Raw genomic sequence first — 14,949 nt, forward strand, 5'->3', positions numbered from 1 at the left:
GCCATCTGTCACACACTCCACACTGATATTATGGGGATTCTGCCTAAGGCCCAAGGGCACTACGGAGGCCCTCGCCCCCAGCCCTAGTCTGACAGCCCTCGCTGACCCTGGCCTTATAAATTCCTCTCTAGTGCCTGGAGAGAAAGAATCTGGCTATTATTTATGGAGACAGGTAAGACCACATCATTACGTTAGACTGAAGACATCTGTTTACTACAGGCTTTATTCTGGCGGCATTCATTTGAATTCTAATAAATGATTTCAATTCTGTTCATTGTAATTCTGTTCTGTGTAGTGACATTTAGCTTTCTGATGTGTTTGCTTGTTATTCTGTATTCATGTGAATGTGAATGTGAATGTTCTGGAAAAAAGGGTGCCTTGACTTGTAATCCTTGGTAAATTTAAATGGGGTATAAAAGTGATGAATGCTGGGCTAGAAGTATGCATGTGTTAGAGGAATATGCAGCGTGCTGATAGGCCTACTGTATGATCATTTGTTTATTAGTGTCAAATCAAATCAAATTGTATTGGTCACATACACATATTTAGCGAAATGCCTGTGTGTGTGTGTGTGTGTGTGTAGGTACCCCCCCCATCAGAAGAGCAGAATTAGTGCAGTCAGATGCTGATCCTCCAGCTCTGTAATTGAACCCTTAACTGGGCTGAAGGATCCATTTTTCAGCCAGCTCCCTCCAGCTGCTGCCATGCAGCCTGTGATTAGAGGCTAGAGCCAGGGTACTCATTAAACACACACACACACACACACACACACACACACAAGATATGATCAAACATAAAACAGATACACATATAGAAATCCGTCATGTATGATGGCACCAACACACTAGGTTCTGGGAGGAATTTTATTTTGTCTCTCACTACCTTATATAACAGAGGACGTAACAAATGCTTTTTTTGTCATTATAATGATGCACCTATAAAAACATGGAAAGTAAACATGGGAAGGAGAAAAAAAAAAGGGAAAAAAAAGACTGAAGTGGAAAACACGTTTGAAAATGCAGTTAGGTCGAGCAACGGTTTGATTCACATAACCAGTTTAGGCAATAAAGGCATCACAGGAAATGTTGCATCCAACCAGGTCCCTCTATGTATGATACCTGGGTTGTAGAAAAATCGATGGAGACAAACCCACCTAGAGGAAGTGAGGGAAAAGCAGGCAACCACCACACCCTCATGTCAGCACTAACCGCTTCAACTGTCACTACCCAAGCAGATATCTGAGATCAAAGGCAGCCTAAACCACACACACACACCACTTCCTACACACACACACACACACACACACACACACACACACACACACACAGCTTCCTCACACAGGCTCCACCAAAACACTGAGTCTCTGAGCAAGACTAATGTGGCAACAGCTGTGGTTGTAACATATCCAAAAGCCTTAGAATTGGTACAGGGATCAATTTAACTGATGGCATTTTTCTTCAGCAACCATTTATAGTCCCCTGATAGTACAATGCTACATCTTTGTTAGCCACGGCTCACCTGTCCTCTGTGGGTTAGCCAAGGACAGTACAGCAAGATGGCTGGATGAACAGGCACAGTGTGCTACTGTCATATTCACTGTACTAGCGCCAGGGCAAGGACTTCTCCTGAAATTCACATTATAGCATGACAGCAGACTAAAGATGTCTGTAAAAGGATAGCATGCTGAAGGACAAACGCAGAAGGACACAAAAACACACCTCCTCCCTTCTACAATAACATAACCGCCCATAGTGCTGAAGACTTCAGAGAGTAGGGCTGCTCCACCACAGACTAGCCACGTGTGACGGCGGTTATTTTTAATCCTTTACAGTTTGTGAGCACAGGCATAAAAACAAATGGAGCGTGTCGCCTGATCTGGTGCCAGCTCTGTCCACGTAAACCCCAATAAAACACTGAATGCGAGAAACAGAGAGGGCAATTTAGAGTAAGAGGTAAAATCTTTCTTGACTTAGTAGGCCAGTCTTATGGTGACTGGGGAAGGTGGAGCTATGGACCATGCCCAGGTCAAGGCTTCTCTCTCTGCCATGTGCAGCTGTTCCTGATAGTGGGGAGAGAAGGGGCAGCTAGTGGGGAGAGAAGGGGCTGCTAGTGGGGAGAGAAGGGGCTGCTAGTGGGGAGAGAAGGGGCTGCTAGTGGGGAGAGAAGGGGCTGCTAGTGGGGAGAGAAGGGGCTGCTAGTGGGGAGAGATGGGGCAGCTAGTGGGGAGAGAAGGGGCTGCTAGTGGGGAGAGAAGGGGCTGCTAGTGGGGAGAGAAGGGGCTGCTAGTGGGGAGAGAAGGGGCTGCTAGTGGGGAGAGAAGGGGCTGCTAGTAGGGAGAGAAGGGGCTGCTAGTGGGGAGAGAAGGGGCTGCTAGTGGGGAGAGAAGGGGCTGCTAGTGGGGAGAGAAGGGGCTGCTAGTGGGGAGAGAAGGGGCTGCTAGTGGGGAGAGAAGGGGCTGCTAGTGGGGAGAGAAGGGGCTGCTAGTGGGGAGAGAAGGGGCTGCTAGTGGGGAGAGAAGGGGCTGCTAGAGGGGAGAGAAGGGGCTGCTAGTGGGGAGAGAAGGGGCTGCTAGTGGGGAGAGAAGGGGCTGCTAGTGGGGAGAGAAGGGGCTGCTAGTGGGGAGAGAAGGGGCGGCCAAGGCCAGTCCCGTAGGATGAAGGCAGAGCAGAGGCATCCCTCAGTCATAACAACATCTGGACACAAAATGGGCATCAACCAGCAGGCAGGGAGCAGCTAAATGCCCTCAAGCCCCACAAAACGTCATTCTTCTACTTTCTCAAGTAGGAAACAGTAAATAAAAATACAACTGTGTCAACAAAAGCGTTCTTGTCGATAAGGTATCATGTGTGTGTAGGGTATATCCTAACCTTGGAAATGTGAATGTGAGCTGGAGGCCTCTAGCTGGAGCTGCCTTCACTAGGAGGTTTAGTCATCTAGAGTTACTATAGAGTCTATGGATGGCCTGCTACTACATCTGTAATGTGACCCTAGTATGGGACATGGATCTCCTTAAGTGCCTATTCACTTCTTAAATAAAGTAAAGGAACAAAATGCTGAGAAAATGGAGCCTAAGCGTGCCAATGGCCTGAGGAAGTCTCATAATCCCTTAACATTTACGTAGACTCCACAGGGCTTAAATGCTCCAAATGGGCACAATCGCGATTAGGTGACAAGAACTTAATCTGTATCTACATAAGTAGCCTACACTACTACAGTGCATCAGGTTGCCTGAGACCAAAGTTAGCCACAATGATGGCCTCTCTCTGCTCGACCAACTCCAGTCACACTAACACAGCCAATCTGGTCTGAAGAGGATTCAAAAAGCCCCTGTGCTGTGACCCTTGGTTTGACAGCTCTTTTCACTTAGTCAAATATCTCTATGGACCATGCTATCAGTTTAACCATTACATTCTATCCTACAGGAACTAGCATTCCACTGTTATCACATAGATCACACTCCAACCTCACACTTATGTAAGATGTGACAGTGCAAGATCATTCTTTTCAAATCAATTCCACAAGGTGCGTAATGACTGTTGGAATGACCCTTATCCCCAGTCAAAGAAACGGACATTCTCTGACCTCTTATCTGGTCAACAGCAGGATTGAATCAATGCTTTTATGGTCCTAAGTGTGTTTCAATCAGGTAGACCAGCTCCACCCTTTAGTTGTACGTGTTGAAGGTACGATCGGCAGACGAACGCGAGATCCACATTTGGTGCGATGTGTGCGAGCCTTTAGTGACACTGGACTAAAACATTGTTCCCTGGACTAAAACATTCCTGAAAACGTTGGTACCAAATTATATATCCTTTGACAAGCTCCCGAACACAACAACTGTGTTTTGCTCTGTAAAAATGAGTGTATCTATTCCTGTCCTTTCGTTCTGTTTGAATAGAGCCACACTCCTACCGGCTACTGAGCTGTCCCTCCTGAAGCCCACGTCAGAGTTTACTCAGACAGTGGTGGAGGCAGAGGTGACTGGCACCAGAGATAGTGACCCTTTACATCATGACACACTATCGAACCAAATTCACCATGCCTATCACCTTGGCACTCAATATCTTTAACGCTTTATTAAAACCAACATTGGGTCGGTTAAAGTGAAGATTGTATCACTTACTGTAGCAGGTGTGTTGTCTGTGTTGAGGCACTAGGTCACCAGACTGGTATGGGTTGGTTTTGTTTACCATGTTAAACAAGAAGTGTTTTTCATGTAAAACAACCAGGGCTCCTTTCTCATCTTATTATGATGAACACACAGCTGATATGATCTGTACTGTGGTGCTGGGGGCAGCATTCTCCCAAGAAACAACAAACACTCCTCAACAATACTTTCAACCGTTACACATTCACCCAGTGTTGGTGGTTAATTCTTTACCATGTTGAGTATGTTTTGCCAATGGGAAAAATGTATTTCACATTCTTGACGGTCAAGATTGACATGTCATTGATCTCAAGACAGTCATTGTGGGTAGAGGGCTGCATTCCCGCAGGATGCCCGAGGGACCAGCGGGTCACAACAGAGATTATTGCAGCGCGGTCTGCATTTTTCATGCTGCGGGAGGGAGCGGGTGGTCAGACAGACAACTTGGGGATGAAAATATTTGTTGGTCCCGCAGATGATTTGGAAACAGTCATCGTTCTGCTTTGCCATTTTATCTCCACCTAAGCCATCGTGTAGCCCCTGTCTGTAACTACAGCTACGCATGGGTACATCAGCCCCTATCAGGAGATGGAATGGGTGTGTCACTCACACACACACACACAAATGTTGACTTTCTATTGAATACATGGGAAGTGACAGATAGGATCTCAAGTGAGGGGTTTATCACGGAGAAAGATCATGCTGACTGGTAAAGGGGAGGGGATCTCACACACAGACACACAGGACTGAACTGTGGTCAGAGGAGGGGGAGTCAAGGCGGTTATACAACTTTGGGAATTTAAAGGAGTAAATCAATCCCGAACTCCATCTTAGGGCTCAGAAACACCAATAGAGTTTGCTGGCCGAGAGTACTTAGCACCTTGAACGTAATTTGCGAACCAATTTTCCATGTAGAATCGTGTGAAAAATGTCAGACGTCTATATCCAATCATAAGTTATTTGTCACATGCTTGGTAAACAACAGGTGTAGACTAACAGTGAAATGCTGACTTACGGGTGCTTTTCCAACAACGTAGAGTTAAAGATAAATATAAAATAAAAATACAAAATAGTAACGAGGAATAAATAATGAATTACAATAACGACTAAAGTGGGTGGTCCCTAAAACACAGTGTGCTGAGCGATCGGCAGAAGAACGCTAGATCCACATTCGGTGCCATGTGTTTGAGCCTTTAGTGACACTGGACTGATTGCCCAATCCAGGAGGTGAAATATCATTAGAGCACACAAAGAATGTCAAACATAGGGTGTGTGTTGACTTGCCCTACAAGTCAACTCTTTGAACACGCTCAATTCCAGAAGACATTTCTTAAATCTTTACGACAACGAGAGAGGAGGCAGAGAAAACTGGCACAATGTTGTGATCTTCAGTGATTGCTTCATTGATTGACTGCATAACACTCTAAACCTGCCAATCTAAACCTGCCTAATGGCCCATGACTAGGGAGTAGTGCAGCTCATAGGAACCAGGCACACCTGGTCACACACAACCCAGATAGACGAAATAAACACAACAACACACACCTACACTACACTGTTCCTTACTGCTAGTCTGCTATAGCACCTCAACCCTATTATGGCCATCTTGAAAAAGGGGATTACCATATTTGCATAAGGGGATAAGCCCTAAATGAATCACCAAGTGCATGGGTAAATCTACCCCTTTGCCACAAAATATGGCAAAACCTTAGCCTCCAAGGCTAGATGTTAGTCAGCTATTGACTTGTATTCGTCTGACGGTGTGCCTGCGTTACTACAGTCACGGGGATGGCGTAGGCCAGGGCTGTAATTGGATATGGAAGGCCAGGTGGCCTGGTGATCAGGTGGAGCTGATCTGTCGGCCAGCCAGTCAGTGTCTCTAACTGACCTGAAGACGCTAGACCTGGGACAGGAACCTGGAACTACCCTCTGAAACACAGCCCACAAAAACAGGGACACTCTCCAGGAGTGGGGCAGTGGTTACCACGCACACCAGGAATAAAGGAGACACATTGGGGACACATTTCTTCACTCTCCATCTCTCTGAACTGGTGAATATTGGATGGACTTTCTGCACTCTAGCCCGGCATAATATATAATACATCAGGAGCCAAAAAGCTCTTAACATCTTTCTTTCATTTCTTATTCAAGCAGGTTTAGGAGATTCCAGAATAGGTGTTAATCCAGCCTAGTATAGCAGTTGGCTCTTACCTTGCAGCTGTTTAAACCTCCCCTCCAGGATGTTGGAGTACTGCACCTGGTTAACAAACGCTGCCGGGGAGAGACAGGGCTCCTTTGCTCTCTGGTGGTCCAGCTCCATGTTGGAGCTCTCCCTTGCTCTTTCTCAGCCTAAATCACCTCCTCAGGTATGGAGCTCTGTAGCGTGCCTGGGCCAGTGGGCTCTCCAGCATAGCACAAGGCCAGCAGGGCTGTCCCCAGGACAGGAGCTAGCTATCTACCCGTAGATTCTAGTCAATAATCTATAGGTTTCAGTTGAAGAAAATGATGTGAAATCCCAAACCAACTTTTTATGGACACAGTTTTCCCTCCTAAAATCCCAGTCCTTCTTCTCTACCAGAGTGTAAAGGCAGAGCACGCCATCCTATCTTCCACTTTCAAAATATTATTCCTCCTTTGTTTTCTTCCCCCTCTCACTTCTTCACTGAAAAAGCAGTAGCATGTGCAAGGGTGGAGAAGTTGTATTTACTAAGAACAAAATGTTCTCTTCTCTTCTTTTCACCTCCTGTTCTGAAGTCTTTGCCACACTCCTCTCAGCAAAGTAGAAACCTTTAGGGCAGCACAGGTTCTCTTCACATTCACACTAACACACACTGGCTCTGCGGTTCCTCCTAACTTTGAGCGCGCATTCAGCCTCACACACACACCTTGTTTTCAGCACAGCAGGAGAACCGGCTGCTGTCGGACGGCTGTGTAAACACAGCCTGCTGCTCTCTGAAAGCTGGGGCATTAGCATAAGGTGTGTTTTAGGGAGGAGCCTGAAGGAAGAGCAGGCAGAAGGCTGGATCAGTGGAGGAGGGGCGACAGGAGGAGTGGAGAGGTGGATTAAACCATTCTGCAATGTACAATAGGGTGAGGCAGAAGGTATATCATTCCAATCCTTTTAAATACCAAGTAGGTAGTGTAGGAGGTGTGGTCAGCCAGTGAGGTGTATCACAGTAGCCATACCTGTGTTGTTCTCTCATTCTCTCCATCTCTGTTTTACATCTGATCTCTCTAGTCCTCTTTCTGCTCCACTGCATGGGACTAAAATAAGGTGTTAAGACAGGAAGGAAGTAGTTGAGAAACTGTCAGCAGCAGCAACAATCTCTTTCCTGCCCGAGCAGGGGAGAGAGAGAGAATGTATGTGTTTGTATACGCGTGTGTGGTTTCTCTGAGCAATCACAGTCCACTGAGACCCACCTAATCAAAACCTCTCAGCATTGATTTCCAACATGTCTTTTTACACAAACAATGATTTAATGCTACTAAAATAAAAATGTCAATACACTCCTCAGAAATAATAGTCTAGATAACAGGTGTGTGCATTGCTCTCATTTTGCTGCAGCAGCAGAATGTCCTCTAGTGATCTGGATATGACACACCAGAGCCGTGTTGTTCAGTAGAAACAAACAGGACAAAATTAAATGAGCTTTCTTACAGCAAAGGTTTGGGTAAACCTGTTTCGCAGAGGTCAGAGCCAGTGTCTGTGCTATTCATACAGGAGCCCCTAGGGTGTAGGCCTACAGCCTGCCCTGCCCTATCCAGGGAGCACTGGTCTTCAGATCCGTTGTTTTATAGGCTGTGTTTGGCCTGCTTTGTGTTAAGTCTGTTAAGACGGTAGAGTACAGGGGACATGTGGACTGCAGAAGATCTAGGGGCCAGGGACTTCAGAGTGACCAGGACTTTATAGAAGGAAGTGGCCTAATGAGTCCCAGAGAACAGACGCAGGGCTCTCACTGGGGGGTGAGGGGTTCTGTCACAGTCGCCAGGGGTGATGAGAAGAGCACAGAGCTCAGTGACGGACGCATCGCAGCCCAGACCATATATCAAACATCCCTGTTAACATGCAGGCCTGTAATGAGGAGGGCAGGTCTCTCTGTGTGTGTGTGTGTGTGCGTGCTCATGCCTTGGGATAAAGAGGCTTCCTTCCTCTATAAACAGCTTGTCCGCTTGCTGTGCAGATGGCTGGATAAACAACCAGGGATAAACAACAATTTTCTGCAACTTTTGAAAACAAAGGGGGGAAAAGTATTCAAGCAACCATTTGGCAGGAGCTCCTGTATGAAGCACACTGCAATTACAGATAATGATCTGGCCTACGGATATGAGTGAGACAGTGGAGCAGAGAACAGGAGGGGAGAGAAGTGAACCATATGACAGGGGAACAGAGGAGAGGAGGGATCCACCCCCAGGAGCGAAGATATTGGAGGAGGATCTACATAGTGTCTCTCACATAGGCCTCTACTGTACACTGTGATGCTGTTAGGGCCTCTACTGTACACTGTGATGCTGTTAGGGCCTCTACTGTACACTGTGATGCTGTTAGGGCCTCTACTGTACACTGTGATGCTGTTAGGGCCTCTACTCGATTAGTCTTCTGCACATTCCTCTCAGCCCAAGAACACAGAACAGACTGAACACTTAGGGATTCCAGTCAGTGAGGAGATGTGGAGAGAAAGAGAGAGAGATAAAGATGTCTGTTACGGCCACCACAGGAGTGAAACAACCACACTCTGCAGGTCAATAAGAGGCATCATGGTCGAGTTGAGGCTGTCAGTGTTCAGGCTCCACACTGAGGGCCATTACCTGCACTTTCATACCCTCCACGTTTTCCTCTCCCCGTCCCTCCGATGGCTCTCTCTGCCCGAGTCTCTCAGTCTGTCATGTTTTACCTTGGCCCTTACCTGCCATGTTACCTTCCAGGCATTTCACACTCCACAGCTTCCCCATGGCCAAGATACACCAGTCAGGTGTGTGAAGACATCCCGGGACGTCAGATATTATTAGGCCACGCACACAGTTGGATGAATCACACCAACACACACACAAACAGAAGCCGGAAGCATTTAAATGAACACCTGAGGGAAGGAGGCACAACTAGGTCATGACAGGAAAAAAGGCAGGTAACCAGGGAGCTTCTGATCGAAGTCACAGTTCTAATAGCTCGTAGAGTAATGAACCTTAGAGGCTATACATAATATATAGGGATCTGTCCTCAGACTACAGAAGTCTAGATAGGACATTTAGAGATAGCTGTGCATAGAGATCCACAAATTGAGAGCCAAATCCATGCAAATGAGCCTGGGCCCAGAAGATGATATTAGCTCCTTCACTGTGTAGGGCGAGCAGAGGATGAAAAGAGAGTTGAGACAGATGGACTGAGCATAGATCCTGTGACCGATAGACTGATCATAGATCCCGTGACCGATGGACTGATCATATATCCTGTGACCGATAGACTGATCATAGATCCCGTAACAGATGGACTGATCATAGATCCCGTGACCGATGGACTGATCATAGATCCCGTGACCGATGGACTGATCATAGATCCCGTGACCGATGGACTGATCATAGATCCCGTGACCGATGGACTGATCATAGATCCCGTGACCGATGGACTGATCATAGATCCCGTGACCGATGGACTGATCATAGATCCCGTGACCGATGGACTGATCATAGATCCCGTGACCGATGGACTGATCATAGATCCCGTGACCGATGGACTGATCATAGATCCCGTAACAGATGGACTGATCATAGATCCCGTAACAGATGGACTGATCATAGATCCCGTAACAGATGGACTGATCATATATCCTGTGACCGATAGACTGATCATAGATCCCGTGACCGATGGACTGATCATAGATCCCGTGACCGATGGACTGATCATATATCCTGTGACCGATAGACTGATCATAGATCCCGTAACAGATGGACTGATCATAGATCCCGTAACAGATGGACTGATCATATATCCTGTGACCGATAGACTGATCATAGATCCTGTGACCGATAGACTGATCATAGATCCAGTAACAGATGGACTGATCATAGATCCCGTAACAGATGGACTGATCATATATCCTGTGACCGATAGACTGATCATAGATCCGGTGACCGATAGACTGATCATAGATCCCGTAACAGATGGACTGATCATAGATCCCGTGACCGATGGACTGATCATATATCCTGTGACCGATAGACTGATCATAGATCCCGTAACAGATGGACTGATCATAGATCCCGTAACAGATGGACTGATCATATATCCTGTGACCGATAGACTGATCATAGATCCTGTGACCGATAGACTGATCATAGATCCCGTAACAGATGGACTGATCATAGATCCCATGACCGATGGACTGATCATAGATCCCGTAACGGATGGACTGATCATAGATCCCGTAACAGATGGACTGATCATAGATCTTGTGGGCTAAGGCTGTTTCTCCTAGGACTGTCCCCAACAACAACAAAAATATTAGTCAATCGATTCATCTCAATGTATTTTTCATATATAGACACACCCTATGTGTTTTAATAAAATCAACTATGTGTACTGAAATTGTCTGATGCTTTAAGCACGCTGTTTGATTAAATAAGACTATTTTCGTGGAACAGTTTCATTTATAATAATCTTTACCTCAAAATCATTGTCTGTGGTTATCATTCTATTTAAATTAAAATGATACAAATCTAAAAGTAACTTTTATTGCCATTGACAACTATGTAAAAATAGCCTACAGTAGCCAACAAATAAAAACATTGCAGCCTGCAGGTAGAAAATATCCCGATTAAAAAATAAACATGCTATAAAATCACATTGGCTATGCATGGCCAGTCTACAACGAAATTGAAACATTGTATCAACTATCAACTGGGTCGGCCCGAAACGCACACTAGCTAACTTGCAACATTGCATAAAATATCTGTGCCAGTGAGTTCTGGACAGACACAGCTGTAGGCTATTGGTGCAAGGGATAAGAGGTAATCAGGTATTTTATGAAGTCTCCACTGGGTCAGAGCATTACATTTTTCCCTTTCATGCCGAGTGGTTATCGAAAGGGAGAGAGTTGGAAATATTTTTCTAATACTTTGAGGAACTATTGTCATTCTCAATTGATTCTAAAAACAGACTTTGTTTACTTGCTGTTTGTGGTGAAGAAAAAATTATTTTGATAAGCTCCACAGCTAATTAGTGGTGGTGAGTTAAGACAATCAGAAATAGTAATCAGACATCCTCAAATAGGCACATTTATAGGCCTACATTTGCATTCAGGCCAGGTAGACTCGTCCTACTTCTGTATGAGTAATCTGGTGCGCGTCCTTACTCAACACTGACAGGAGCATTTCAAACAAGACGATTAATAAATTGACAAAACTCATAAATGGAATTACATTTTAAAAAACTTGTTTCTCACAAGTGTAGCATAGGTTGTGAGTTCTGCAAACAACGTGTCCACTCCGACAATGACAACGGTAAACAACTGTAATAATATATTGAATGCATTAACAGAAATGACCGTAACCAAACAAACATTGTAGATTAGAAATTATGGGAACTAATGGTAAATGTAGGTTACTACTGGTGATATATGTAAAAGGGAATTGATAGACAGCAAACAATGCACACAATGAACTTATGAAACAATGAATATGCACGAAATAGCGGGAGAGAGTGCATTCTGAAGAGTGACGTGCCTTGTGCAGCTTAGCCACACTCCACTTTTTCTTGGACCGTGGCACCCCCGTGGCCTCCTCAATGGATTAGTCCACTGAGACAGGCGCAAATCAGACAGGTCTCTTGTGTGCCACGAAAAATAATAATCTATTTGCCACTGCTCGACTAAAAAAGATCTTGGTCAACCAACAACCTATCGACCAGTCGACTAAACGGGGCCAGCCCTAGTTTCCCCTATATGGATTTAGTGGCGGCTGGGGGGGGGGGGGTGGTAAAACGGTTTCAGTGTAAACTTAAACTAAAACCAGATATAAAGTACGTATGTAAAAAAGATAATGGAGCTATATATTTTTTAAATAAGATCATCATGGAGAAGTAACAAGCACCAGAATAAAAACTAGACAGTCAGGGAGAATGTAAAATTCAAATTCACCAAATTAGCTTTGAAACTGCAATTTTTCTCTCAGACCCATGACAAAATGTGTAGAATTGCAGGGAACTAGTTTTAAAACTACAACATTTTCTCCACCCCATGGCAAAATGTGTAGAATTGCAGGGAACTAGTTTTAAAACTACAACATTTTCTCCACCCCATGGCAAAATGTGTAGAATTGCAGGGAACTAGTTTTAAAACTACAACATTTTCTCCACCCCATGGCAAAATGTGTAGAATTGCAGGGAACTAGTTTTGAAACTACAACATTTTCTCCACCCCATGGCAAAATGTGTAGAATTGCATGAAACTTGCTTTAAAACAGCAAGAGAAGGGCCTCTAAAACTGCGCCATTTGCCACACCCACCCAAGCTAACCTTGCAACCGCACCATTGGCCACACCCTCCCCACCCTGCCAACTTTGCCACCGCTGCCCAAAAAAATCCTAGGGGAAACACTGAAAAAGTGTAGAAGAAATGCAGGGTGCTGTGGGGAGGGGGAGCTACTGTAGCTGTTGCAAAGTGTCAAAGAATGTGCACATCAAGCCCCTACTTGTCAAAAGGAGACATGTCAGCAGCATTTCCAGGGAGTAAAGAGCACACACACACACACACACACACACACACACACACACACACACACACACACACACACACACACACACACACACACACACACACACACACACACACACACACACACACACACACACACAGCTCCTCTAACCACACACCCACACAACACACTATTACAGCTCTGTTCTCCTTTCCATAACCGATCCATAAGGCATTTGGTTAGTGGTTAAACATCTACATACATTAACATACATATGACATTATGATGGTGACAGGGTCTGAACGGGTCTGTTACCACAGAGAGAGTGGTTGCTTTTCAATGTGTGATGAGGCTAACCTTTTAACAGTATACTAGTATCAGTGTACTATCATGTACTCACAGTCTGGAGTTGTGGTGTCAGTTGTTTTTCCTCCAGTGTGGTGTGTCTGTGAAGGGTGGGTGTGTTTGAGACTGTGACTACCACAGAGAGATCAGTATTTTGCAAAACAGAGGTGCCTGATGCTGCTGCCTCTGGTTGCCTGTTGCTCCCTCTGCTGGGCCCTCCACACTACTGCAACCTGCATGGCTGGTCATGTTCCAGCACAGGAGGGTGTACTAGGAACACACATCTGGTCCTATACCTTGACACACATCACATGTATGCACAATACACACGCGCTAACACATTGGGTTGTCCCACCTGCCAGAGCTTTGATGCGCGAGCGCTCAAAGAGGCGTGCCGAGCTGTTCTCATTGTCCCAGTTGGTCTCTGCGGCCAGGTCCCAGCGGTTGTTGATGTCATTGTACTGCTGCTGGATCTCCAGGCTGTCGAAATCGGTGGGAGAGATGGTGCTCATGGTGACCGGGGCTGGGGGAAAACCATCCAACCTGCAGGGGAACAGAGAGAGATGGTAATCATGGTGACCGGGGCTGGGGGAAAACCATCCAACCTGCAGGGGAACAGAGAGAGATGGTAATCATGGTGACCGGGGCTGGGGGAAAACCATCCAACCTGCAGGGGAACAGAGAGAGATGGTAATCATGGTGACCGGGGCTGGGGGAAAACCATCCAACCTGCAGGGGAACATAGAGAGATGGTAATCATGGTGACCGGGGCTGGGGCTGGGGGAAAACCATCCAACCTGCAGGGGAACAGAGAGAGATGGTAATCATGGTGACCGGGGCTGGGGGAAAACCATCCAACCTGCAGGGGAACAGAGAGAGATGGTAATCATGGTGACCGGGGCTGGGGGAAAACCATCCAACCTGCAGGGGAACAGAGAGAGATGGTAATCATGGTGCCCGGGGCTGGGGGAAAACCATCCAACCTGCAGGGGAACAGAGAGAGATGGTAATCATGGTGACCGGGGCTGGGGCTGGGGGAAAACCATCCAACCTGCAGGGGAACAGAGAGAGATGGTAATCATGGTGACCGGGGCTGGGGCTGGGGGAAAACCATCCAACCTGCAGGGGAACAGAGAGAGATGGTAATCATGGTGACCGGGGCTGGGGGAAAACCATCCAACCTGCAGGGGAACAGAGAGAGATGGTAATCATGGTGACCGGGGCTGGGGCTGGGGGAAAACCATCCAACCTGCAGGGGAACAGAGAGAGATGGTAATCATGGTGACCGGGGCTGGGGGAAAACCATCCAACCTGCAGGGGAACAGAGAGAGATGGTAATCATGGTGACCGGGGCTGGGGGAAAACCATCCAACCTGCAGGGGAACAGAGAGAGATGGTAATCATGGTGACCGGGGCTGGGGGAAAACCATCCAACCTGCAGGGGAACAGAGAGAGATGGTAATCATGGTGACCGGGGCTGGGGCTGGGGGAAAACCATCCAACCTGCAGGGGAACAGAGAGCGACGCCAGCGGTGAGAGTGTGAGTTTTTAAACCGTGTGGAGTTACTTTCAGAGCCTAACAAATGCTTTTTAGATGTGTTCTTTCCTAATAGCCCAAAGATGACTTTGGAGAACCCCACATTCTATTTCTAACATCTCCCGCAGTCTAATAGGCTCACACTTTAACTTGGCACATTTTCTAGCATGATATGACAAGGTCGATGCAAATACTAGCACGAACAGATATGGTCGGTACAAATGAGGCTGAGGCTG

At 46.3% G+C, this 14,949-nt stretch overlaps 1 protein-coding gene across 5 annotated transcripts in view; it reads right to left on the bottom strand.

Moving 5' to 3' along the window:
* LOC106563448 (spectrin beta chain, non-erythrocytic 1) overlaps positions 1-14,949 on the bottom strand; it is a 109,041-nt gene that overhangs the window by 57,770 nt on the left and 36,322 nt on the right. For 2 of the 5 annotated variants that reach the window (XM_045690051.1, XM_014129037.2), the window contains exon 2: positions 13,532-13,719. In XM_045690051.1, coding sequence (XP_045546007.1) covers positions 13,532-13,688 — 157 coding nt within the window. In that variant the 5' untranslated portion in view covers positions 13,689-13,719. Of the gene's footprint in view, positions 1-6,358; positions 7,116-10,805; positions 10,820-13,531; positions 13,720-14,949 lie in introns of those variants that run through there. The other 3 variants (XM_014129038.2, XM_045690052.1, XM_045690054.1) reach the window with 2 other exon arrangements.

Source organism: Salmo salar, chromosome ssa11 (genome assembly GCF_905237065.1).
Source record: "Salmo salar chromosome ssa11, Ssal_v3.1, whole genome shotgun sequence".
Lineage (NCBI taxonomy): Eukaryota > Metazoa > Chordata > Actinopteri > Salmoniformes > Salmonidae > Salmo > Salmo salar.